A 27646-nucleotide genomic window follows, 5' to 3' on the forward strand; every position below is an offset into this window, starting at 1 on the left:
TAAAATCGATACGTGATAATATTTTATTTAATTGTTACATTAAAAACTAATTTTTTATCTAAATAATAAGTAATGTGTATATGTATAATAATACGTTCATGGTTTTTTATTATTAAAGATTTCAGCATTTCAGAAAATCGCACTGTTCTAATAGATAATAAACACAGAGATTTGTATTGTTTATTTAATTAAAACTTATTTAATGTATACCGAGTGCTTTTCCACATCATATAACTTGAGAAAATTTAATCCATTTTATGAAGAAAAAAAGAGAAGAACATCGTTATCAACATTTTATCAATAAATCCATAATAATCAATTCTTTTAATTAATGCACACAATTTGTACTTATATATAATAAGTACGATAAATAGAATTTTCATATTTTATTCCATAAATTCTTCTTCCATAAATGCAAATAAATAATATTTTATCCAAGCTTTATCAAGATTATATTAACGAATATGGTCAATTTATCATTAAATATATCGAGATTGAAAACGTCATATATTTCCATACATCACACTGCTCCGATGAAACTTCAATAATGCAAAAATATTTATATATATATTTTAATGCTTGTAATATATATATATATATATATATATATATATATATATATTATATTTATATATATATATATATTATATATATTATCTTTATATATATATATATATATATATATATTATAAGCATTAAAATATCTCCGTATTTTCCAATGGCGTGTATAAATTTAATTTAACAGTTGGAGATTAAAATCTGATGCAGTAATTTTAAATATAAAATCGATTTCTTTCTTTTGTCTTTATCTCTCTAAATTAAACTTTTGTTACAGGGGATTCCATTCACAACTTATCCCGATCACATAACACGAATAGTTAGAGAATCTTCGATTAAGAGAAACTATCACATTGATTCTCGAATCCCTCATAATCCTATGCCTATCGTTACTTATCTGACCCAGTTTTCGTACGTTTTCTGTATAAAAAAAAAACGTAGAGAAATTTCCGGTTTAATCAGACTTCCGTCACGTGCAGCCACAAGTATCGTCGTCATCCTAACGATGTTGTTCGATAATGCCTGTCCCCGGTTTTTCTCGAAAAAATAATAACAATAAACTTAATCCGGATAAAAACTTGGAATGCCCCAATTTCAGGGAGGTCTCTCCCGATCTCTTCAAATCCTTCGTAGCAGGAACAACAAGCCCTGCCATTAAGCTTACAATGTCCCGCAGGAATAATTAAAGGATCCATCCGCATCAGATATCATAAAAAAAAAAAAAAAAAACGAAAAATCGTATACCTTAAAAAAAGCAGAGCTTGGATAATCTTTAAATATTATTTTTCTTTTTAACATAATTAAATGAGACGAGACAAAATAATGTAAAGACATAATAGCGTAATATCTCTTTTATTTGTAGTTTATTATTTGTAGCTAAGAATTACTTCTAAGAAATCATTAAATATTTTCTTAGACTCTTTTCAATTTATTATTATAATTATTTTCTAATTTATAAACAGAAAAATTATAAAAAGCTTAAATAAAAAATTTGACAAGATAATTTCCTGTTTTAGCTACATCATTTTTAATTCTTATTAGTCATCTAAATATTAATACTACGGAGAAAAAGCTGTTTGATTTCACTTAAAAGACTTTTACAAAGTTGAACAAGATAATAAGCTGCCTTTTGTGAGATAACTTTGTGTACTTCAACTTGGATGTAGCCACGATGATCGTGGCCACGAGAGAGGTCCGTGTCTGGGCGGCTTTAACTATTTCCTACCGGCCGCGAACAAGTGCGGCGTGACCCAGTCCGTGTTTTTTTTTTTTTCACGAAAAAAGTGTGAAGAGGGGAAAAATAGGGTGAAAATGACGCCGGTGCTTTGCATTCTCGGGCATTCCGCGATAAAAGAGGTAAACGCGTGTGCCCTCGAGCTTAGGAAGCTGAAAATGCACCAAAAGTGCGTACTTTTGAGTATTCATCTTGTGAAAAAAACATATTTTTATTCTACAGTAAATTGAAGGGCACTAAAGTTAATAAAAAGAAATTCATTAAACATTTGGTAAATGTTATTCACAAAGTCATTTCACTCATTTTGAAAAGTCAATTTGGAGAGTTTCTCACAGAGCTACACAGAGAGATAAAAGTTTATATATACATCCTTTTATTTTTTAACATGATTTACTTTTATATTTTATTAATTACTATTAACCAATATTATAGATATGTACATACATGTTTGTATGTACGTGTGCGATCAAAAATGAATCAAAAAGCAATGAATTACCAAATTAATATGTACTGATTTAACTCACGTTAATGTTTGCGATGACATACGTAACATCATCCGTGATAATCCCGCGATACGCTTTCTTCCTCATTAAATATTTGCTACAATAAATTTATTTTAGCGATTCTATATATAAATGGCAAAATGAAGTCAAGATAATTATTGGAATAATACAGTGTAGTATTTTGCTGGAATAATACAGCTATGAATAGGAATTGTCGATAAATACATCGTTATACATTGTGCGATAGCTTTTTCATCGCGTTTTACATCTACTCGTTCCAAAATGTTTGAAAATTCGTATCGGCAGGAATTATTTGTGTTCGCAACATAACAAAGCACTTTATCCTATCATCCGCATGTTGATTACAACACAATTTATTAATACTCACGTTTGCAAGACTTTTCTTTTATATATATAATATTATTTAACGTAAACTTTAAGTACTAAACAATTGAAATTCTTTTTTTCTCAAATAAACGTTTTTCTTTTTTTGTTTTTGTTAAAAAAACATTTTAATCTTTACTGGACAAAAATAACATAGTATTTTTATTTCATTTCCCTCAAAAATTGCTTATTCCGTTTTTTTTTGATATTTTATTATTTTTCTCAAAATCATCTTAACTATCATTTCAAATCCGATGTAGACAGAAGAAGAAAGAAAAGAAATTCCTACTTTCACCTTTTGATTATGACGGTGCATTAATTATGATGCTTTAATTACAAGATTTATCGACCGACATAAATTATTAAATTGGTATCTTTAAAAATACACTGAAAAATAAACAATTCTCTTAAAAAAAAGATACAAGAATTGTTAATATATTCATTTTTATGTATATAATTTGCAAGATTATAATTTACTGAACTGTATAAGGAATTTAAAACAAATTTGAAAGTCTTTTCCATATAAAATATTTAATAAATTTTAAAATCATGAATAGAAATTTTTAAGCATTAAATTTTAATCAAATATTTTTAAGTATATGCTAACTTTTTTATTATGTATAAAAAAAATAAAAAATTCATTCGGTATAATCTATTTACTTCGTTGCGAGAGCAGTACGTTTTTCAACTTGAAGATTTCAAATATTAGATTTTACGTAGTGGTCCATTATTCTTATTATTACTATTGATTTAAGTCGGGAGAAACGTTTTCATTGGCGGCTACAGTAACGAAAGCTTTTCTCCCGTTGCGATCTATCTTCACCACCCCTCAGAGAGTCGAGTGCACTTCCTCGCCATCCAAAATCGGATGATACCGCGCGAACTCATTATAGCCGCTCGACTCCGTCCGGCGATTTGCATAAATTTTCCATGACAGGGAATGAAATTGCCCGCAAACTGCGGCGGATGGTGAAGTTCCGGTGTGTTCTAAGCAGTCGCTAACGATATGAACGCGCTGAACACGTGTGTGGTGTGTGTGTGTGTGTGTGTGTGTGTGTGTGTGTGTGTGTGTGTGTGTGTGTGTGCGCGCGCGCGTGTGTGAAGCGCATTGTTCTGGGTATGTGGATTAACCTTTCGCGTTTCGACGATGATAAAATAATAACAAACTCCATCGCGGATGAATATGATGATACTAGTGCAGAAATTGAAAGAGCAACGGTATATTTCCAGAGACGCGCCAACAATTATTATTTAATGAATAAAGTAACGTCAGTTAATCGCGTCGATTTTATCTCGCCTGCGCTTCATAATAGCTTCATGCACTTTTTAGTAGCGGCATATACCATGAACTTCATCGATAATCCGGCATCATAGAGCAACCTGGCATCATGATTTAATACCGGCTGTTGCGGCGCCATTAGTCGAGCTCATATAATTTCTAGCTTGCGCATTATTCGCTTTAAAAAGCTTTCCGATGCTCGCGATTACGTACACTTTCTCTTTGCGCCACCCGTTAACTTGGCCGACAAGCGGAAAAAGTCAGTCGCGCGTATAGATGAAAATATAAAAATAGGTAATGCATGCATATAAACACAAATACAGTTGACGTATCGATGCTTTAACAAACATACACCCGTGTCAATTTGATCGGTTTAACTTAATCGATTAGATAGCGTTGAGAATTTTGCATTTTTATCAAAACTTGATTGACTGAATCTTTTATGCAAAAATTAAAAAATCATATAAAGACATCTGTATTCATTAAAATAATCAAAAATAATAATATCAAAAAGTATCAATAATATGTATGAGATATGTATGATATCTATAATATTTAAAGATTTAAATTATTTTTCAACGCAAAATCACATTTCATTGTTTCACTGACAATTAGATACGGATTTGTTAATATAGGAATGGGGATATACTTTGTATATATCTACATATATATCTACATAATGGATGTTAGCAGAAATATCCTATTAATGACAGTCCATTAGGCTGCCAGCTCAAATTTTCCCCAATGAATCCTCTCCAGTTGCGCGCTGACGCTCGGGACCACTTTCATTAAAAAGATAAACTTACTTTGGCCTATATATATATATATATATATATATATATATATATATTTCATTGTTCACTCCATTCATCCAATCCAGCATGAAACAGACGACAAGTTTATTCACTTTAAAAAAATTATTGACACTCGCAAAGAACGACAGTTACCGATCTCTGTACGAGAAAGCTGAAACTCGATGCATCACCGAGTGATAAAGTTGCAATAATTGTGACATAATTAACATGCCAGCACAAATTGAAAATTTTTTTAAAATTAGTAATATAAAAAAATTAATAATAATTGTACATATAAATTAATTTTATAAATAAAAGAGCATAAATAAAAGAAGAGATAAAATATATATATATATATATATACTCTGTTAATCAAAAGTCATAAGTGCAAGATAAAGAGTAAAGATTAGGTAAATTATATGTGCCTGTTTTATAAAAATAAAGCGATTTATTTAAATTTAACTAACTGGCGGCAATTTCATGTTTTATTATAATCAATAACGATAAAACAAAAAATAGGATTATGTAGATGCTCAAACGCCTTAATTATTATTCACAAGGTAAAAGTCGAAGCGCGTTGAGGAGATGTAAATGCAATCCCATGCAAATGACAGAGCACTCGAACGAGATTCGAGTGTTCGCCAGCTGGAAATGCACGTTCCGCGCATAAAAAAAACTCGATATAAGAAATGAATGCAAAGCAATGTAGGAAACGTAGAAAACGAGAGAGGAAGAGAAACCGTATCCAAAGATTTACCGTGCTGAATCTCTTGCTAGCTGTCCGGTGGTATGTTGTCCGCCCCTTTTCGCGATACCCTTTTAGCAGCCGTAAATTTATGTTATGCAAATACAGATTTCCACGGGAAAACATCACGAGAGAGGAAAAGTGACATTTCGTTTTATCGCGCGAAGAGAAATATAAAACTCGCGCTTTGTCGTTTTGGCTGTCGACGAAAGTTTCATTACCATGCATTAATATAAATCGAACTGAAAAATCACAAATAAAACGCTTCAATTAAAAGCTTTCAAATTGAATCGGTTGTTATAGCTGCGTATTGAAGAAATAAATATATAATAAATTTTAATTAGACGGGATTTTAATTCTACGCGAATATTACAGATTACGAGTTAAAATAATACGATTAGTAAATAATGAAAATAAATATAATCTAATTAAGATGGAAATTAAAAAATTCTCGTACGATTAACCAAACAAAATTTTGCTTTTACCGAAGTAACAAATTTTTGTCAAGATATTCTCTCAGATGTGGCTCGGAATAAAATCAAAATCGCGGGAATGATTCGATAACAACAACCGCCGCCACGGTGAACCACCACTATGATAGGTTACCGCCGATTTAAAGTGGAAGAAGCAATTTTCAGACTATCGTACCTATTTTCGTGCGCGTCACAAACAGACGCCAGTTATGATCACGATCTACAGCCGACAATTACGTAGCCACAACTTTAAATTGATTCCCATTGTATAAAAAAATTATTAAAGTCAAACTTGCAAAATTTGTAAAATTATTAATTATTAACATAAAAAGATATACTATCTGTAAAAAAACAAAAAGTAAGCAAATAATTGAGAAATATAAAATTGCTTAAATTATATTTACTCTAAATTATATTTACATTTCTGTAATTTAAGTATAACATATAGAAATAAAATTTCAAAGGTCAGATTTTTATAAATTTAATTAAAGAGATGTATGAAATGTTCTTCTGACAAAAATTCTAAAAATTACGCTGATAATAATCCTTTACTCTAATCATTATATTCTAGGTCGCTCGATATAGTATCTCAGGCTTGGCGCACGGGCAAAATGTTTTATTCACTTAACTATTAACAACGCAATATTCGCCTTATCTACAGGAGACAGGTCTATAGCATGATGCTTTGACGTTGTATGCACGGCAGACGTTTGACATGAAAATTATCTAATATAGGCTCATCCTCCTCCTGTCTCGTTATTCTGAGTCTTCCGCTAGTACACACAATGTGTATGTGTTTGTAGATGAAAGAAACAACGTCCATGCATAATGCAGAACCATGTGGGTGTTGCATAAATATTTAGAACTGACTTCTATGCAACGTATAGTTCAACATTGACAAGGTGACATATATTATAACGGCATGTATTATTGTTAATACGATGCATTGTCTACCTCTTTCTGAAAATTCATACTATTATTTTTGATATACCGAGCATTAAAATAATGAAAATCACGATCTTTGTTGGAAGGCAATCTTGCACATTTTTTAATTGTGTTTAATTAATTACATTTTTTTAATTATATGACTTATACGTTATATTGAAATTCATGTAAAATTTAAGTTTTAATGTAATTAATAAAAACAACTTTAAACAGCAATTCTATATATTGCTTTATTATTTATTTGATTATTATTATTATTCATTTACTTAAATATTTTATTATTGCATATTTCAAACTCATGCTTCTTATATTTCCTTTCGTATAATCAAAATATTTTTGTGTATTAAATTAATATTTGACAAATTTTGCAACAGATTTTTTTATGTATTATAAAAAAAAGACAACATTTTAATTAAATATTTTAAATTAAAACATCTCGAATATTGATTTTTACTTAATTATTAACGTAAAATTAATTTTCAATATTAATTTGAAATAAACAATAAAAGAAATATAATTTCACATAATGATGTACTGATAGGCGTAACGTTTTAAGTAAAATATTACTTTTTTTGTAATTCCGCTTATCAGGATTTCATCGCAAAATATAAATAGCATACAGATAATGAATATTATTATATTCAACGAATGTTCTCGGAAAGTTCGAAAAAAAGAAAGCTGCTATAAATATGAAAAATCGTGTGTTAGCGATCTTTAAATGGATTTTTCAAGTGGATCGGATTATCAACCGAGTATTTTGTTACGATGAAGAAGAGCAATGTAGGACATTAACGCAGCTCGTTTCCAGAAGTTTAGAAGCGAAAACAATTTATAATAGTAGTTATAGATGCTTGCGCTTTTGCTCCGTAACTCTGCAATGAGGAAGAATGATACTCTACAACTCTACATTCCGCACGTTGTTTCTGCGATTATTTCCTAAATATGACATTTCATCTTACTCGTTAATGAAAACATGCTCTTTTCTTAAATATGATTAACATTTATATCTTTGGTGCCAAATTCTGTGTAAATCATTCAACAATAAAGTCTTGATATTTTAACAAAATGAATAAAAGCAATAATCTACATACGATACAATATTTCATATTTCAATATTTATGCATATATCATTTTTCAGTATGGATTGTAATTTTTTGCTAAAATCATTAATGTCAAATAGAATATAAAAATATAAAAGAGAATCTGAAAATATTTTTGCATATTTTGTTTAAAATAATTTTACATAAAACAGAAAAATATTCAGATCAGAATTATCTTCATTAATAGTATATTTGAATAGAAAGTAGTAGCATAAAGAATATTGTAGCGGCATGTTGCTTCTGTATAAATTATTAAAAATTTTAATTATTTTAAAAAATATAGGTTTGTGAATACTTTGCTATAGAAGCATATTTTTTGCTTAAAATACACAATCAAATCACAATAAAAATTTTCCTAATGAATGAGAATATTCAATCTCATATCCGGATATTTTTAATTTTATAATATACGTGCAGGCTTTCTGAAAATTATTTTGCGTAATAATATGTTAATAAGTTTTAATATGTTCACGGAATGAACATCAAATACGCAGCGTATTTGCGAAAAGCGGAATTAATTGCGTGGCATCGATTGCGCACAATCGTTGGCAGAATTTTAATTTTAACCACTCGTGCAGATTTAAATTCCCGTTTCGAGCTTATATATAATCGTTAGTGATAAGGATGATTATCTAATACGTCTAATACGTTGTAGATCCTAGAAGCAATCAATCGCTCATTTGTCACCATCCCTACTTAAGCATCAGTTTGAATCAGGTTCGAATTACGTCATGGAAACTGTCAGATTGGGAAATAGTTCACCAACTATTCCTGCATAGATGATAGCCGAGTTTCTGCCCGACATTGAAGTCTCGTACGAGCCATGCGTTAGTAAGTGTTGGTAAGTAATCTTCGTTATTCTAAACGTATCGTCCTAATGATCAGCCATTTTGTGTATCCTCCTACGAATCGCTGTAATAATCGAGCATTCCGGATCTCCTTATTGTAGTGAGTGATGTAAACGCAAATTTACATACTATGTACACTAGATTGCATCATTAATCACTTCGGTAAACAAAAGAGATAATCAAATTTCCATATGTCAATATACGGGCTTTCGCATGGAAGAAGGAATCTATAATATTTGTATAACGTGTACATTTCGAGTTACGAGTCTCGACAACGAAATCGAGATTATCCACGTCCATGATTCGTGCCCCGCGCGAATACTTCATTAGGCAAACTGCGCACGTTGCGCGAAACGAAATTTGTAGCGGAATGTAACTCGCGCGCACATTTAGAATTAACTATACGGGACCTTCGAAGTAATTCAAATTTTCTTTTGGGCAACTGTAACATATATCATGCCTCCCACGTAACGTGCTAATTAATGATATCATCGTAAACTCAACGGATATTAAAAGTTTCGAAGAGAAGCTAAAAATGACAAACGTAGGAATTCAATTAGGCTGAGAGAAATAAATTATCAGATAACATTTTATGTTTTGCACATAAATAAATAATCACGTATGTCTAGCCATAAAAACGATGCTGTTTGTCTGGTTTAAAGAAATGTTACACAATAATAATTTCTTTTTCACGTCACATTTCGTAACTACAGTAACATGAGAGATAGGATTTTGAGCTGCGGATTTTCGTTATATACATCCACCATCGCTAAGACGTATGTGCGGATGTGAAGAACGAGGAAATGCATTTCCTCGACTTCGAACAAATGATTGCGGCTTAGAAGAATAATAATACGCATCCTGCACATTTGTGAAGACAAGAGATCGCTCACCGTAACACAATTTGAGGCTAGACTGTCTTTAAATGGATAACATCTACAAATCAAATACAAAGCAGCGATTTTTTAATCGAGTCTTTTAACTATATAAAAGAATAAAACTTTCCTTTTACGGAATTCTTTGACCTAAATGTTTAGGTATTTATAATACGAAAATTCTCCTATAATTTAGACACGATCTAATCTTGTGCATATATTTATACTCGCTTTGCATAACGTATACGGTATAACATATTGTTTACGTGGCTAATGTTAGTTCATAAATTATCTGTGTAGAAAGGTGCATACTTATGCAAATTATATATTATATATAATCGGGCTAAACAACGACTGTTTATGTTTGCGGAACGATTTGCATCGTTTTAGGCGAATAATATTTATATATATAACAGTTTCAGAGAATCCGAAAATTCCAAATATATATTTAATACTTAATTAAAATTAAATTTTAATAGATGGTTTATTTTAATATTTTAACATTTTAAATAGATATTTTAAATCATGTGGAAAGACATATAATTATCATTAATGAAAGGTTAACATTTAAATTTTCGCTAAAGTCAAAATATGTTATTCTTGTATAAATAGTATATAATCTTGTGTGTGTGTGTGTGTGTGTGTGTGTGTGTGTGTTTGTGTACACACATATATATATATATATATATATATATATATATATATATATAAAACTGTACAAAATATAAAATAATCTGTCTTGCAAGTTAACAAATAAACTCATTCAATGTAAGTTAACTAAATATTAAAAAAGTTTCTTGTAATAGAGAAATACCTCGAAAACTGTTTCGAAATATGGTTCATAACACGTCAGGCATTTCGCAAAGCGAATATAAACTGAAACGGGGCACGAGCCATATGGAGTGTATGAAAGCCGTCGTTCCTTAGAAACTGGTAATGACGAAAGACAGTTAACCACGAGGACGGAAGTCGCGAGCTGTCTCCGTGAGAAACTCGCGCCGTAACTTCGCTTTGCGACGCGTACTTGGAAGGAAATTGCACGCGCTCTTCCGCTTCTGTCTCTGTCTCGCACCCTCTCTCTTTCTCTTTCTCTTTACTTCGGTAAACATCATTGCGATCTACGTTCTACAGTTTACAGATGTCAAGATAAATCTCAAAGACTGAGATAATCATCGGTCTTACGAAACACGCGTTTCCCATCCGTCGATAGAAGTGAGAACTCGAGATAACTTTTGTACAGAAAACTCGTTAACTCTTTCATTTCGAGTTACAAGAAAACTTACACAGGGAACAGATTCGATTACATGAGCGAGAAACGCGTATCGATCTCCATCGTCGAGAAACGTAAGGCCGGTGATCCTTTTTGAGTGAGGAAATAAAACGGAATGTCGCGACAATTGAGTCAAATTGAGAGTCCGCTTGCTCATTAGAGTTTTTGTTTCGACTTCTATTACTTTTCTTCACAATGCTTATTGAACTGAAAAGAAAGAAGAATACGTAAATCTACAATTCCAAGTTTGATCGATTCATCAGGATAATAGTTTTATGATAAAAAAGTTAGATAGAATATTTGACTATGACTTATTTTAATCCCATAACTATAATTATGTTAACTATGTACAATATAAGAATAGATTCTTAATAATCTGATCAGTTTGATAGCGCGAAAAAAACGCTACTATGAACATCAAATAAACGTCATCACTTCGAGATTTAGCTTAAGCGCGTCTTATTTTTGCGTCATCATATCTTTTGCGCGTCATATCTTTGCTTAAAATAAAAAGGATAGGACATATATCTATATGGGAGTGTATAATATACGCGCACCGATTTTATGATAAAAAGGAGCGACTATGGTAGCGACTATTTTTGCTATCCTACAGTAAGTAATATGAAATGAGAAAAAAATTAGGTCTTTAACAGGTCAACTAGGAGTGCGAATAAAATCTTATTATAAAATACATCGGACTTGAAAATTGCCTTCAAAACAGTATACATTTCGAGATTGCTAATTGACCTAAATTGGAATGGAGTTGCCTATATAAAAGCTGTCACATTCGTTACTATTAAATGACAAAGAAATGACAACTTCGTTTTGTACCAATACATTTGTTCGAACTTTTGGCGCATTGACGAAATCTCATGGTGACGACACGCCTACAGACAGATTGTGTACTATTCCTGGCGAACGTGCATCCAATTTGCAACAACGGATAAACGTACGATAAATTATTCGCGACGCCCGTATGCCCCTATTATTCCCATTTTAACGTAATGGAGAGCTTTTCGTACCCGTAGAGACCGATGGTCCCCTTGGAATGACTCCAATGTTGCAGTGCGATATGTCGCATCGATATAAAAAGCTAGTATCGAGCTGGCGATAACGGAAATAACGCGCGAGTCCCGACTGCAACATGAACGATACATGGCCATGATCTGCATTTCTTTCATTCTTTCACTACAAGAAACATCGAAATATAACAATGCAGAAAGTGTATTATTAATTATATATACTGCGTCAGGTCAATCAAATTATTAAGACATTTTGTATTACGCGCACAGAAAAATTTGGTATCCTCGGTATCGCTGTAATAGTTTCGAAATTAGTTCTCACACATTTGAAATTGGAATAGCCTGACTTTCATCTGCGAACAATCGAACGCAAGATAAGTTACGTTCCGGCGATCGGGTATCGATTACCATGAATGGGTTACAGCGAGGAAATCGAGGAGGAAAGAGGGGAAAAAAGAGGTACGCCGTCTCCTTAACCTCGCTTTCTGCTTCCGCGAGCAAGGCAAACACGTTTCAGGCTCTACCTCATGCGAGCTCCTCGAACGTGCTGCACACCAGCTTCGATTTGAAACTTGGCGACGTTTGTCGCAACTTCATTTTCAGATAAGTGTCAGACACTTTATCGGTGGCAATTGTGCCTCGATCCCGATCTCGTACTTCGTACCAACTTTGAAAGATACAAATAACAGTTATTAACTTTTTAAACTTAAAAACCTTTTGCCAGATATATCATTTTTATAATAAATTTACCCGGGACTATAAAAAATTACATATATTTACGCATTCAGCAAAAATTATTATATGTCCTTACAGGAACCTATATTTAGAGATTTATAAAATATACTTATAAGTTACTTATAAATAGTAATAGTATACTTATAAATTTTATCTCTTTAGTAAAATAATCGTATGCCTTTCATATATATCTATCAAAGATAAAAATCGTCTGCATTGCAAAATATCAAATATCGGCGATTATGTCAGTAATAAATAATTCAATACATCGACGAGTATATAGTATATATCGAACTTGTCATCTCAAGATCGACAGAAACGTGCCACCCATGCTAATTAATCGAATCGATATTCAACCGATGAGCTTTAATAAATTCGATTAACTGACTCGACTGTATTTAACAAAAATTACATCACGCCAATTTCGTTGATTGTCCGATCGCGTTATTTTAACAATTAAAACATAACAAGTTCTTAATGAAGCGACGATTACTCTCTATTGTGCAGTCTGAACTATTTCCCGATAAATTTGTTCGTTTCAAGTGTAGTCTCGTTGGCGTTTACTAATTTATTGGACAAGCTTCCTGATTGTCAAATTTAACGAGCAAATAATGAATCACAGTTTATACTTAATTCCCCTCAACGACAGGGAAATCCATTCGCCAATAAATGCCTCTGTTTCATTGTGGAGCCTCGGCATCGATTGGTTCGTGACATTCATGAGCTTTGAAACGCTACGTTTCCAAATTCAATACGATTTCTCGAGATAATTATATATATCGATAAATAATATATGAATTTCACTCTTAGAAGAAAATTATATGAAATATTTTTATATAGAAAGACACAACACAATCTTCCTGTATTGCGCTATCATTTATGATATGTTAAATATTTGTTTTGTAAATTAATAATTTCATATGATCATATAGAAAAAGCTTCATTATGAATTATAGAATGACAAAAGATATGTAAATATTGAATAGGTAGATATGTATATTTAGCTCATACTAAAATCTCTGTTTACCCTTTATTAAATTATTCTTAACAAATCGCGTATCGCTTCGTTATCAAAAATCTGCTGATATTATCACATATTTAAGTTTAGTTATAACCGAATAGTCTCCAATCAACTGCATCAAAATCGAGCATTCGATCAAACTTTTGACCGTTGAACGCGAACGAAGTCTCGAAAGAACGACATCTCGGTTGATCCCTTTTGTGGTTTCCGACTGGACGCTTACTCACCCTTTGTCGATCACCCGAGGGTCGGATGCCCGCACAATCTGTGACGTCGACAGGAAATGTCGCACAGATCGGGGATCAGCTGAAGCGGACGAAGTGTGACGTACCTTGCACCACCCGGTGCTCGCAGTGGCGAAAATGACGATATAACTTTTCACCATCGAGCACAACTGCCCTCACTATTCGAGGGTGCGCGGACGACTGAGATCCGACCGTCGCCGTGGGTGTAGCTGTGCGGTAGCAGCTGCCTCCCTCTCACCCTCTCACCCTTTCACCCATCGCGAGAAAGCGCACGCTCTCTTTTAGCCACGAAGTGCTCTCTCTCTCTCTCTCTCTCTCTCTCTCTCTCTCTCTCTCTCTCTCTCTCTCTCTCTCTCTCTCTCTCTCTCTCTCTCTCTCTCTCTCTCTCTCTCTCTCTCTCTCTCTCTCTCTCTCTCTCTCTCTCTCTCTCATTCTCTCTTTTTCTCTTTCTCGTTCTCTCAGCCACGAATTCTCCCTTAACTTCTCGGAATCTTCCATCCTCCTCGCACTCATTGAAGCGTGTTCTTCGTTCTCGTTCCGATGTTTTTCCACGCAGTCGCTCCCTTATTTTCCATCTCGTATTGCTCTTCGCTCACATTCCCAACTATCTTCATCCCCCTGACGTCGATCTGACTCCCTCTTCTCTTCGCGTTTCCGCACGTTCCTCTCTTTTGCATTCCGGACTAATGTATCCTTTCTCCGATGTGTAGATAGTCTTCTCTTCTTCTATTACTTCCTCTCCCTATAACAAAGCGGTATCTCTTGTTCTCTCACTCCAGGGTGTCTCAATCATCTCATTCATCTCGCCTTTCTCGCGCACGATTCTGGAGCATTGCTTTCGTTTTCTCTCTCTTCAACCCGCATTATTTCACCCTCCACCATCTAGATCTTTCTTCGAGTTACTTTCTCCTTCTTTATCATCTTATTCCGTCTTTTTTGCACACACGCATACTGTCTTGGAAAATTTCACACCCTCTGGCAATCCTAAAGCAAGAAACGGACGCTGGACCCGATTCGTCGACCGAGTCCATCCAACTCGACTGGGAGAGAAACCGAGAGAGAGAGAGAGAGAGAGAGAGAGAGAGAGAGAGAGAGAGAGAGAGAGAGAGAGAGAGAGAGAGAGAGAGAGAGTTAGCTTCAATGAGGGAGGGCGAACGAGTGAGTAGTGGTAGCTTCGGTCAACGGAAACGACAAAGACAAACGACGACAGCACGATCCGCGAGGCAAGACGAGGGAGAAAAACGAATTATGCGTCCGAGCGTCCATCGTAGATGGGAAGGGGCCCGATTTATTGAATTCAGGGGACCTATCGTGAAACTACTTGCAATTCCGATCAAAAACGAGTATCCAATAGCAATATTGTACGTGTTTTGCAAACATGAATCTCTTTCAAAATCGGTTTATATATCAATGATATAGCAGTACTAAAAGAGACCCGAAAAGAGAGAGAGAGAGAGAGAGAGAGAGAGAGAGAGAGAGAGCCAATTTATTGAAATGGACTTTAAAATATAATATATAAAACAGCTAACAAAGCAATTTATTTTAAATAGTTTTATTTGATCATATATTACCTTTTACAAAGAGAAAAGATTAAATATTTGTATGTTTAACTGTGTATTTATAATTTAAAAATAATTAAAAAAAATTTTGTAAAAGTATCATATAAATTTAGTATTTTGTAAAATAAAAGAAGCATACTATAAAAAAAATTATTTTATAAAATGCAACACACAGAATTAAATAAAATCTGTTAATGGAAAAAGTTGATCATTTTTCGACAGATCGATCGACAGTCGATCATTCTGTCCATCACTGCTACGTTATTCGAACGGAAAATCGAATTATTTAGAGAAAGTCTCCCGATACGTTACAAGCTTTAATGCAAACGGTCCCTCGCAAAAGGATCTGCTTTAGTGCCATGCTGGCAAGATTCAGCGATACGTATATCAGAACAGAGATTTCCAAAAGATTCATGTCGCTCATGGCGTGTAACGAAATTTATCGCATCATTCGTTTTCGAAATAGAACGAATGTGCGCGACGTAAAACAAATATCGGAAGCTCGTTAATCCCCAAATCGAATAATCTCGAAAGCTTTTTCCTCATTTTTTAGTAAAAATTAAAGAATTAATCTGTTTGCGAGCAATGGCGTTTGACATATTTATTTTCACACTTTAACATATAAAATTATTACAATAATCGATATATATTGTTACGTTCGCTGCGATCACTCTTCTCGCACTCTTTCACCGCGCAATCCGCGCGATCCGAAGGAGTTGCGCTCGGCAATGAACAACACTTTTTTACAAAACACAAAAGGTTTATTCAAATTAGACAACTACAGAAATTCGTCACGGACACACGTCCGTACATCACAAATCACCATGCAGAACATTAACATAAACCGTTGCCCCTTTTTTTCCATATAGCGGCTCGACTTCACTCGGCCGCAGAAGACTCGCGCGGGCATAACAATATTATACTATATATCAAACATATATATCATGCAATGTCTTACTTGGCAATTTCATCCTTCCTCTCTCTTCTTGTAGCTACGCATGAAACGGAATTAAACTGTAGCTAGACAATTCGCTTAACTTTAATTCGCATTCTCGCACCTCGTATTTTCATGTCCGCGGTCCAGCCGTACACGAAAAGCTAGAATTGACAATTTCTCATCTAACTTAAACAGTTTGCGTGAGAACAACCCGGCGTCCCGACATCGTCGCGACTTGTACGAAACAACCATGTAGACAGCTTTCAATTTGCCACGAAATAATTTACACTTTCCAGTACAGTGATTCCAGTGGGAAATTTATTGTGAATATGCATGTAGTACTTATGAATATGAATATGAGAAAATTATTATGCCAACGGCGGCGCGCGATGTGGGAAGTTCGCACATAGAGAAGCCCTTCTTTCTCCGTCTCTCTTTCTCTTTATTTCCCTCTTACTTTCCCTCTTTCTCTGTCTATTCATCCTTCTCCCCGAGTTCTCTCTCATTTTCAAAATTCTCAAGAAAACGACGTTTTACAAATGAATAGAAAAGTCATCGTTATCATCATCATCATCATCATCATCATCATTGCGTAATTGACGGCAGAAATTAAATTTGCGCGAATGAATAATCTTGAGAATTGCGATTATATGTGACAGTGCAACAAACTACATTTAGTACATAGAACGTTTCTGTAATGTTCCCTGGGTAAGTCACGACAACCACATTACTCGTGATTTAGCGCAATGGTCAGGAAACGTCTGTGCGCAACACATGCTGTAACGGGCACGCATTAAAGTAAACTTTAGGCTATTTATTCAGAAGTAGTGACATACGAGCCACAAATCAACTTGAATGACATAAATAATCTAACGTCACAAAGCTGAAGCTTATTCTGCTCCGAGTAAATCCGAGTAAAATATATATTTCAAAATAATGTAAACGTTTAGAGATTAACTTAAATAAAAATTTCTAGGTGTAAAAGTCAGTAAAAAAAATTTTAAATGTTTAAAATCCGTATTCATAATCGATGAGGCGATGAGGTCTCGAAAACGAAACGAAGCGGAATGAATAAGAGACTGAAAACTGACTTGAAAAGAATAATAAATTTCTTATACAATCAGTATTGCTGTTGAATTTTTCATAGTTTTGTGACCAAGACTTCATAAATCTGTATATCAATATAAGTGTCTGGTTCTCAATATATCATTTCAACACTATCAATATTAATATTATATATATATATATATATATATATATATATATATATACATACACACACATTAAAAACATATTATTTCAAAATCAAATGCATTTTAATTAACGTGAAACTAATTAATCTCAAAATAATATGAAAAATTTTCTGTTTACAACAAACCATAAAAATTATTAAAATTCACGTATTATTTTACTAAATAAAAGATTATCGAGATTTTATAAAAATCTGAAATATTAATTATTTGTTTTCTATAATATTCAGTTTGCTTTTTATATTTATTTAAGTAACATTAATCTAAGCAAACAAAAATTCGGTCATCTATATTGTATTGGATACTAACATTAATAAAAATATTAAATAGAAAATAAATATAAATACAAATATCAACAATAGATTATTGTCACAATAATAGATTATTTACTCCGAAATTATTTTACCATCGATATCTTCTAAGTCTGCTTCTCTTCTCAGGTTGTTGATTGCAATCACATAACACAACACACTCACGTACAATAATTAATTACTATCGCGCGACTAATTCTCTATGATAATACGATCGCGCGACACCTAATATAGTATTCCTGATATTAAAATTAATTGAAACACAACGAATCGTTCCTAGTCTACTGAAAACAGGTGTACCATCAATTAATTAAATTAATTTATAATTTGCAGTCAAAATCGATTGGATCTCCATTTCAAATAAATAGACTACGCAAAACGTGTACCTATTTCGATAATTGCTTATCTGAAATAACCCTCAATTACCCATCTAAAACACTTAAAAATCATTAATTGTTAAATTGTACGGAATGATCGCATCTTCTGGTACTTGTCGTGATTTCCGTTCAAGTGATAATCGTTGCGTTGCTGCATATCCGAGACCATCGCATTATCATTTGCATTGCGAGATTCGCGCAGCTGCTCAATACATCGTCGCGCAACTATTATTCCTCGAGACATAATCGCGACAAATGCTGCGAGAAAACGCGATTATTCCTTACGAGCTATTATTCGTTGTTATCGCGCAGTTACTTAGAACTTTTATCACTAATAGTTTGCGAGCGTATCGAGGCGACTGCTGTTTATCCAAACAGATCATGCAATTTATTCGTTAGCAGTTATAGAAAGACAGAAAATGAAATGACAGGGAAAATTTTAATTTTTTGTGATATTTTTTTAACACGATTTAAATAATATAAATATATCTCACATCGCGCACATCACATTAAATTTTCATATCAATATCATCAATATATAATTTGTTCATTATGATTTCCGGATTCAGAGATCGGAAATGTAGGAATCATTTAGTTCAATAATGAATCAATTAATTCAGATAATGACTGATATAAAGCGTGAAATAATACACGAATCCAGATCACATAATATACGTAATGGAAAGCCGTAATGTGTACGACCTGTTTATTAACAATTAATTAAAAGTGCGAAAAACAAAATGTTTGATATAAAATTATTTTGTAAAGCGTTAAATATTTTGTAAACGTGATTCTCTGTGAGAGAGATCTTATATAGAGTGCATGCGTTTATACATAAAACGCATTAATAGTTATCTATTAATAACAAAAAATATTTTAATTGTTTGTTAATAATATTTCGTATTTTTCGCAAGATTGCGTATTTTTCACATGCGATTAATATTGGGAGTGCTGTATCAATTATCACAGAATTATCATATTCTTTATCGCTTTCAATAATTAGTCATCGTTGTTATTGAATTTTCACAAATATTGTGTAGCTGCAACTAAAGAAATTGAAAAGATGATTTAAAACATTTTATCTATTAAATAATACACTACAACATGACACAGTGATTTAAAATAGTGTATTATTATACAAATAAATTATTTCCACCAAGAAGAAATACTGGTCCTGATAAGAAATACTGCGCCAATTTTTCTCTGGCCTCCTTTTCTTCTCTTATTTTCCCATTGTCACTACTTCGTGGTGTTTATACATACACAAAATACCTATTCGTAAAAACACATTAATTATAATCAAACCTGATTAATCACTATACAACAGTCGTGTAACATTTTGTACGACATTCTCGACGTTAATTGCAGGCGATGCGCATCTAATCACATTGCGATAACAGAAAAATTGCCGCGCGAAAATATGGCATTCGCGACATCATATAAACGTGAATGTAAACAGAACGACTTTGAAACAAAAGAGATTCGTAAGTCAGCAATTAACTTCATAAGCTTCACCTTCTGTCACGAGCAATTAAACTGGTGACCTGATAAAAAATGTAAATATTAATTAAATTGATTGAAAGTTAAAAAGAATAACTGCATCTTGCAACTGATGGTTATACTAACGAATAATTTATATTTAGTGTTATGCATGTGCAATATAAGTTCTCGTGAATTCATATTCTAGCGTGAAATAATTCGGTTGGAATGCAGCCTTGGCGTTACTTTACGCGGCATAAAACGTGCCATTGCAAACACAAAGCCACCGCGCTATCATTCGTATTCTGACTCGGGTAAGCAGATAAGCAACACGAGCAATTTCTTGTAACATCGTATTATTTTTTAAAATGCGATTTAAAAGATTAACACTTTATATACAATATAATTGCAAATATAATAAAATAAAAATTTTCTGTGATAGAAATTTCTATTTTAGTATATTACAATTCTCACAGTAGCAGCTGTAATAGCGATTTAATGAAATGACCTATAAAGTAGTCGCTCACGGTAATAAGATACAATAGGGCGAAAAATTGCTGGATTTCCGGATAAACATTGCGGGAAAACAAGGGTGGCGCCGCGACGTCGCCCTTGTTCCTGGCGCCATGCGTTCTTCATGTACAGTAGACGAGAGCATTAACACTTATCCTATTTCTGTCAACGAGTGAACTGTGAAACGTAAAAGAAATTCAATTGCATCGTAAGTTTAATCAAATATTTATTTAGTAATTTGAGAACATTCTAAATATTACAAGAAAAAATTCTAAATAGTTAATTTAACCATAATAAATAAAAATTAATTAATTTATATAATTTAATTTTATATATATATATATTATATATATATATATATATATATATATATATATATATAAAGGATGACATAGGGAAAACGATAACAGGGAATAATAATGATTGAGCTGGTATGTGGGGATAATCAAATGAAGTGGACGTGAAAACGGGACAAACGTTCACCATTTAATCTGCCGACTATGCGCACTCAAAAATAGTTCAAGCCCACTCATCTCGGCAGTATGTCAGCGCCCTCGTAATTTATTCATCCCTTCGTCCTCTTTCTCTGATCTACCCTATGACGTCACGGCGACCCTTAAAGTCCATCCGGCTCCCGCGATTGCGTTGCAGGCGGTCGACACGGTCCAACTTTTTCCTGGCAAACAAACGACACGGAAGAGAATTTAATATGAGCCGACAGCAGATCTCTGTTCGTTTCGCGAATACTATGAATTCGTAAAAAGAATCGGACGTGTTTGCATTCGCAGAATAATGCATTGTCTCCGTGTATTCCTTTGAAAATCCCGTAGTAAATAGCATAGATGTGCATAGATAAATATAGAAAGATGTGCATTTTAAATTAAATCACAATTTTAGTAATTCTCAAATGATTTTCTATCAATATTTATACAAGTTTATACTTATCTTTAAGAAATATAAAAATACGGACATTTTTTTGTACAACATAATGCATATCTCGAATATACACAAGCTATTTTTGCAATATTTTCCAAACTTTCTTCAAATCAATGTGTGCTGTTAGGTGCTGGATCAAATATCCTAAAAAATAACAAAGTAAATAAATGAAAAATAAAAAAGCGATGGGAAATGGATGTTGTTGTGTTTCACAGCCCCCGACAACTGTGTGTACATTTAAAAATTGGGTGAAATTTCGTTCACATCGAAATTTATTTTAATCGAGTTTTTGATATAGAAAAGCCTGCCAATTTGTGCTCTAATTATATTTACCAAATCAATTTCCCTCTTCACCCGCATGGCTTTGCTGTATGCCGACAGTCGTCGTTACGATATTAAGCCGAATATGTGCTGAGCATACCAATCAACGCTAGGCAGAGCTCGTTCATCCAGCGACATTAATTCGTTTGCAATTAGAGCGAAATGTCGACAACGATATGACAACGGAATGCATCGGTTTTAATCCACATTTACCAAAAGCGAAAGGTTGGACAATAAAACGTATAATACCTGTATTGTAGATTGATAATACATGTTATTGTGTCTTTAATCACACCAAAATTCACAAAGTAATTTCATAGATTTAAAACATGCAAGAGGAGAAAGCGAGAGAGAAGCTATATTACAATATAGAATCAAAATTAATTTCCTGTGAAATTATGATTAATAATTCTGTAATTATTTATATCTCGTTGCGTAATATTTTTGCACATTTTTGTTATTAATTAAAAGCCTATTTAGTACTTTTCATAATTATCTGTAATTTATTCTTATCTGGCATTTATTACATATTTTAATTATTTGGTCAACAAACACTTTAATCATAAGATTAAAAAGCGATTAGAAGGAAATAGATGACATTAATCTGGTAAGAGAAAAATTGCTAATTAGTATAAAGACGAATTAGGTTAATGAAGATTAATGAATATAGTTCTTAAGTATAATTATTATATAACGATGTGTTCTCTTTTTAAAGATCAACTATTATATTATTAATATATATTCTCTGAAAAGTAGAATTAAATATTAGTATTAAAATTTAGCAATTTATGTTTCAATTGTATGTTTCAAAGAAATTTCAAAGAAAATTATATTTTTTTCCTATATATTTTAATACATAATAATTTTTTCAATTTTCTCTTTGCCTCTTTCTTTCCATTCTATAATAACTCTTTTTATATTATAGGTGATTACTAAATTCAATGTTTTAATCAATATTTAATATTGTAATAATATTAAGACTTTATTGTCATAAATTTTCTTAAATATGTAAAATTTTCATAAATTTTATTGAATAATCTCCATTATGTTCGTTTGAAACCTCAAATTAAAAAATTGAAAAGCATTTCAAAATTCGTCAATACCTGTTTTCTTTACGAAAGGGGAAAAATGAAAAAGGAAATGAAAAGGAGTAAATCGCAGATGAATTTCCTCATCGAAACAGGCTCGTTATCGCTTTTTTTACTTTTGTACGGTGGTTTATCCACGAATACAACGAAGCGAATTTTCACCGACACGACACGCCGCGTCGCATCTCGATCGGAAATGAAAGAAATCGGCGAGCCATCACCTTGTAATTTCCGGTGGAGCGAGATGGCCGAATCGAGAAAAAGAAGAGTAGAAACACCAAGAACAAATTCGTGATTGTTTCGCTATTGGCACGTTGTGACGATAGATCTTTTTGCTTTTATTAGAACGACTGTAACGCCATTTCTGACAAAAAGAATACACGGTAGCTCGAGGACTATTTGTTCGAAATATTCTTTTCGTCATATATTTTATATTTTATTAACGCAGCGGCGATCTAGCTGCTGGCAATTTAGCTTGACAAAAATATATTTTGAAAGCATGAACGGTTTTATCTTTTTTGTATCCAATGTCCAATATAATGGACGTGCCTTTTTCTCCTTTATAATTAAAAACATGCAGTTTCAAAGTTACTCAGTATCGTTATCCAGCTCGGATAGTAGAAAATTACTGCAAAATTCTACAGAATTATTCTTTCAGTTCGTTTTAACCTAAATTACATATGACTACCTACAAATTATTTCTTTATCTCTTTGTAAATATCACGAGCTCGAGAAAACCTGCAATTTGCTCCGAATGTTCAGCGACGATATTCCACGATTATTATCGCGTTCTGCTTTTGACTGTCAGCATGTCGGTGACAGGCCAGTCCTAATTGAATTTTCGCGCAAGCCTTTCATAGGGATACATTCGGCCTGGGCTTCTACATGCTCTAGGTATACCGCCACGTCGCGCGGGGCTAATTAGCCGTCGTGTGACATCGCCTTTGATCCCCGTAAATTAATAATGGCATGGCGCTACCTCGACAGGGAATTCCATTCGGCTCCTAATGTTTTCAGCAATCTCTTCTTTAACCCAAAATGTTCTAATTCTATTCGCATCGTGATTATCAGCAATTATTCCGAAAATAGAAAAATCAAATATGAATTAAAATACTGATTGTAATAAAATAGATTTATAAAAGGAAAATTTTAGAAAGAAAATGTTTAAAAATTTTTTAATATAAACGAAAATATGATAAGTAATAATATGTTTACGATTTTTAAATATTATACACTTTTAGGATTAATTTTGAAAATATTGTTATAGAATATATATTGGCAATATTAAAATATAAAATGAACAAACAAAAGTGAATTAAAGCGTCACAAAACATATTGTCAAAAAAAAAAAAATAATAACCACTCGCTTTTACATTGGAGCTGCACATATGAACAAATTGCACCGATAAACGTATTGGATTTTTAGCGTTCTCCATTTTTCCATCGTATCGCCTTTCCGGTCGCTTTTATTATCACCTGTATGCTATACAGTCGTGTGCGTGTCACTGTTATCTTCGATTGAGACAGCTGCACTTTATACGCCCGTGACAGGCGTTTCTGTAACGCGAGACAAGAGCTGATGGGACGACAATAAAGTGGACGCACGAAACGGCAGTATATGATACCGAAGGTGTAAACCGGGAACATTCCTCTCTTGCGATTTTTCTCACGCCCGTGATTCTCCTAAAATCATACGAGACAAAGAATTGTTTGAATCTGCACTCTAAAAATCTAGAAGAAAAATTATTCTTCGTCTGTTGATCCTATATGTTTGTGTCTTCCTTTTTCGTAAAAAGTGTTAACCAATCTCAAAATTATTGTCACAAATTGTTGATTATATTAGTTTCTATTTGTGTGTTACACTGTAAACAGCGTCCTAAATAAACGAATTTATTACAGAATCCAATTGCACTTTCGCTCTTTAAATGTTGAGATATCACAAGCAAGGGATTGTGTCACAGACATGTACAGAATTGCAAAAGAAGATTACAGCGATAATAGGCAACTTTATAGCGGCATAATAAAACTTGTAAGTACGTTTTTATTATCCACAGTAAAACTAAATAAGTATGTTGAGAGTTCTCAGTTTGATCCTATAAAAACCGTAGAAATCTAACTGAAAAATAGGATTGCTTCTCTTATTGCTTTAAACTTTGTTGACAACAAAAAATGTCTAGTTTGTTTTAAAGACTTTTAAAGCAAATAATATGCTATTAAAAAGTTATTTTATAATAATATATTTATTTTTGTAAATGTATTATATATATAATTGTAATATAATTAATTATATTATATATCTATTATCTAATAACTAAATATATTTCACACATTAATAATAATATTTATCAAATAAAATATAATTTGAATTTATTATTTCCATAAAACAATAGATCTAAATATTATTAAATTAAAAATTTTTTAAATCCACTTAGAAAATAGATACAGAAATGCGTCAAATCATCATTTATTATAATAAAACAAACGAAGGAGGAATAATTATTTTGCAAATCCTAATATAATTCTATATACATTCATATAAATTTAATTTGCTAATAGGATAAATTTTCTTATTGGAAAATAAAAATTCACGATAAGGGATACTGCTATTATCATAAACACTATAAGCTGTCAGAGGAAGACGCGTGTTTATCACGCATTTATCTTTCGCCGATATGATGAACTGTAGCGCAATCTCGTATATTGCGCGTGAAGATGAAGAAGCTTCGCAAAAATGAGCATCACGTAATAATATGTCAGTTTTTACCTCCTATAAATGAACATGTTATTTTTCCAGTTTATAAATGTCATGCAGGATGTATAAAAGAGAATACCGTTCTAATTTTTTTTAAATCATTTTCTAAATTTAAATAAAATTGAAAATATTATTGTTATCAAAATTTAAAAATGAGATTCTAGATTAGGTAAAAGAGAGTAACCAATAAAATTTTTTACGTTTTCTAAACAAACTTACAAACGATTACATTACAACAAAACTTTAAAAAAAGATACTTTTAATCGCAAAAAAGCAATTCAGACGGTTTATAAATCTTAAAATAAGACGAGAAGAGAGAGAAAGAGAGAGAGAAAGAGAGAAAGAGATTTTTCCCAAAAGTGCCATAGCTCTCACTTCAATTCGACGACCAAATTTTATACTGGCTTTACAACGACGACAACGTGGCACGCAAAATATAAGATCGTTCATCGTCAGGAAAGGTTGACGCAGCGCGCGCGCACACACACAACAATACGAGAGGAAAGAGGAAGGAAAAAGAGTGAGAAATAAAGGACAAAAAATGGTTTCCACGTTGCTCCACCACCCACACTTCTCCCTATTTTTCATCGTCCGACCTCGGTGATGTTCTCTCGACCGTTCTTTCATTTACGCGAGAGAAACAGGAGGCAAGAGCTGAAAGCTTTCTAAATTCGATCTTTCTCTCTCCGGGTTTCGTGTATGATCTCTCTCTTTCTCTCCCTCACTCTCTATTTCCTTTCGTCAGTATCCTCACGTTTCCTCTTTCGCATTAATATACCGACGACTGGATTAAGCACGTCTACGGTTTATCTCCTTCTTGCAATACGTTTAGGCACCTTCACACATACTCGACCTAGGCGAGATAGGATAGGACGGAAAGCTCATTTACCGAGGAGCTTTATCCCTTTTCCGCCACGCGTCAACTCTCGAATCTAAGCGAGTAACTCGACGAACTTGACAAAATATATGTGTACACGCGATAGAAACAGATGAACAGGGAAGGAATTATGCGCGGGAGTCACGCGACACTTGCTCGACTTCTCGCAGAGATTCGACTTTCAAATGCGAAAAATCCAACTGATTTGAATCAGTCGGCGAAGAAACATATTTGCCACCGTTATTGCCCACGTAGTTTTAAAAATGCAGATCGTCAACCTATAGGCAAAAAGATTCGGGAAATTGCACGGAAAATACCAGTAATGAACAGAAATTCGTGAAAATTTAGAAAATAAGAAACTTCATTTTTTAAAAGGAAGGTATCACGATGCACGAGAAGACTAGCCGCGAGGATCGAATATATAGGCGAAACTAGGTCATACAGAATGTGTAATGAGACATGGAAGAATGAACATGTCCAAACCGATTTTATTCGAAAGACTCTTTTTATGTTTTGACGATATTCGCTCAATCAATTGAGAAATCAATTGAGAATGCCTTTCCTTTGTTAGTTAGACGTTACAAAAAAATGCAATTAAATCTAGTGAATCGCACTTTGCGTTGCCAATTTATTTCCATTGTTTACTACTTTTATACTTGTCACGCTCTTATTTTAGTACCGTTCCTTTTCAACGTTTACGATTCTTTACACTCAACTCCAGTTCAATTTATTTTGATTATTAATATGTACGGAAGTAATTATTTTGTTATGCCGATTGAAACATCGCGATAATAAAAGTCTACAAGGTACATGAACAAGTACAAATTGCATCAAACATCAATACAGTAGTAGCAAGTCCCGGTAGTAAAACCAGTACACGTGTTTCAAAAAAATTTTTCTCTTATAAAGTATACAAAAAAAGAACAATTGCGACTTTGCTCGCGTCATTTGAAGATTACTGTTTACATAAAATTGCATACGATGTATTTGTGAAAATATGACATTTTTATTTATGATATCATTTCTTCTAAACAGCATTACTATTTATTTATTTATTAAAAACAAAAATGAGATGTAATTATTACATTCGTTATGTTTTTGGTACCTAAATTATAAAGTTATGTAGCATTACGAATATATAATCAATAATACACTTTTACAGAATATCTCACGACAGGATTACGCGAATATATGAATAAAAATAAAAATGTAAAA

At 32.8% G+C, this 27646-nt stretch overlaps 1 protein-coding gene across 5 annotated transcripts in view; it reads right to left on the bottom strand.

The window, feature by feature from the left end:
* The window catches only part of LOC105422842 (uncharacterized), a 113118-nt gene extending 98888 nt beyond the window's left edge, over window positions 1-14230 (bottom strand). For 2 of the 5 annotated variants that reach the window (XM_089082310.1, XM_089082309.1), the window contains exon 1: window positions 14014-14155. Coding sequence is in view for 2 of the 5 variants with exons in the window: in XM_089082311.1 (XP_088938437.1) it covers window positions 14014-14171 (158 nt within the window). In the remaining 3 variants the exon portion in view is untranslated. Of the gene's footprint in view, window positions 1-14013 lie in introns of all 5 variants that reach the window. The other 3 variants (XM_011632380.2, XM_089082311.1, XM_089082312.1) reach the window with 3 other exon arrangements.
* Window positions 14231-27646: the final 13416 nt, after the last annotated feature.

Source organism: Pogonomyrmex barbatus, unplaced genomic scaffold, assembly GCF_055798465.1.
Source record: "Pogonomyrmex barbatus isolate J1 unplaced genomic scaffold, ASM5579846v1 scaffold6, whole genome shotgun sequence".
Lineage (NCBI taxonomy): Eukaryota > Metazoa > Arthropoda > Insecta > Hymenoptera > Formicidae > Pogonomyrmex > Pogonomyrmex barbatus.